The 1,693-nt window shown below is 34.0% G+C and overlaps 1 protein-coding gene across 1 annotated transcript in view; it reads right to left on the bottom strand.

Annotated features, from left to right (window-relative positions):
- LOC106872865 (uncharacterized) overlaps positions 1-1,693 on the bottom strand; it is a 52,328-nt gene that overhangs the window by 7,892 nt on the left and 42,743 nt on the right. Inside the window, exons 3-5 of the mRNA XM_014920003.2 lie at positions 1,387-1,469; positions 519-583; positions 89-274 (exon numbers count right to left, since the gene is read on the bottom strand). Coding sequence (XP_014775489.1) covers positions 89-274; positions 519-583; positions 1,387-1,469 — 334 coding nt within the window. The remainder of the gene's footprint in view (positions 1-88; positions 275-518; positions 584-1,386; positions 1,470-1,693) is intronic.

Genomic DNA, 1,693 nt, shown 5'->3' with positions numbered 1-1,693 from the left:
GAGAGAGAGAGAGAGAGAGAGAGAGAGAGAGAGAGAGAGAGAGAGAGAGGGAGAGAGAAAGAGAGAATGGATAGAACAGGTGTCTTACCGTAATCCCACAGCACGTTTGCACTTCAATTCTACGCTGTTCAAGTGCCAACTGTAGAATATCCCACCGTGGGTCGGATTTCTCGAGATCATTCAATTGGCGGGGTTCCAAGAAATTCACCGGAAACGAATCGCTCGTTCTTTCTTCTTCGACATGATGGCAAAGCTGCGAGAGAGATTCCCGCTTCTGCAAAAAGAGACGGACATGGATAAGCATCATATATGTATTCATTTATGTCCATGCAAATAGAAACATACGTAATTTAGTAGACGTACCTACCAGTGGAAAATTTGTACCAGATATTCACTAAGTTGGTTGGTCATTACTATCTTATTATCTCAGTTATCAACGCCAGATTATTATTATTATTATTATTATTATTATTATTATTATTATTTTTAACCATGAGGAAACCAAAATTATGTCTTACCATTTTGGTCACTTCCTCCTCGAGAGTCATCATTGGAATTTTGGCTGGTTTTCTTAGTGTCATGTCTGAAATCGAAAGAAGAGATTTTGCGAAATTAAAATAGAAACTGCTTCTAAATAATAATAATAATAATAATAATAATAATAATAGTAATAATAATAATAATAATAATAATAATAATAATAATGATAATTCTTTCTACAAATAAGCATAAGGTCTGAAATTTGTTGGGAGAAGTTAAGTTGATTATATCGACTCCAGTGCTCGACCGGTACTTATTTTATGAAAAGATAAAAGGCTTAGTCAACTTCGCCATAATTTGAACTCGGGACGTAAAGACTGACGAAATGCTGCTAAGCAATTCTTTTCTACTCTAGGCACAAGGCCCGAAATTTGTAAGGAGGGGGCCAGTCGATTAGATCGACTCCAGTACGCAACTGGTACTTAATTTATCGACTCCGAAAGGATGAAAGGCAAAGTAGACCTCGGCGGAATTTGAACTCAGAACGTAACGACAGACGAAATGCGTAGTATACTTATAGTAAATATATACATTCTTTGGTTGTTTGTTTTTTTATGTAAGAAGAAATTAAGATAATGTTGCATGAGGAATATATGAAGTAACCGATTTCAACCACTCAAAGTGGTTTAAAGTACCAGAGTTTTGAATCTCCAAAGAATATACAGCTACGCTAAAAAGAGAATGAAATAAATAGATCATGGTTTCTAATTTCGTCACGTGACTAGTAATTTTGAGAGAAGACCAGAAATCGATAGCTTTACCCCAAGTACTTGATTGGTACTTTATTCTATCGATCTACCAAGGACGAAGTGCTGAGGAATAAATAACAAATTTTGTAATGGTTACCTTTGGGACATATACTTCGATAGAGAGCATCGTCGGGGGTATTACCGGAGTAGTAGAAACCTTGGATAGATTTTACAGTAATTCTGAAAGGGAAATCCGCCAAAAAATGATGCAAAAAAAATTCAATTTAGAAAAAGAAAATAAACAAAAAATATTATAAAGGGAAACCAAGAAAAAAAAAAAACAAAGCAAAAAACTTCTATTTAGAAAAAGAAAATAAGCAAAAAATATTGTAACGGGAAACCAAAAAAAAAGCAAAAAAATATTCTATTTAGAAAAAGAAATAAGCAAAAAATATTGTAAAGGG

The sequence above is a fragment of the Octopus bimaculoides genome, chromosome 19 (assembly GCF_001194135.2).
Source record: "Octopus bimaculoides isolate UCB-OBI-ISO-001 chromosome 19, ASM119413v2, whole genome shotgun sequence".
In the NCBI taxonomy this organism is placed as follows: Eukaryota; Metazoa; Mollusca; class Cephalopoda; order Octopoda; family Octopodidae; genus Octopus; species Octopus bimaculoides.
This window is presented reverse-complemented; position numbering and strand designations above follow the sequence as displayed.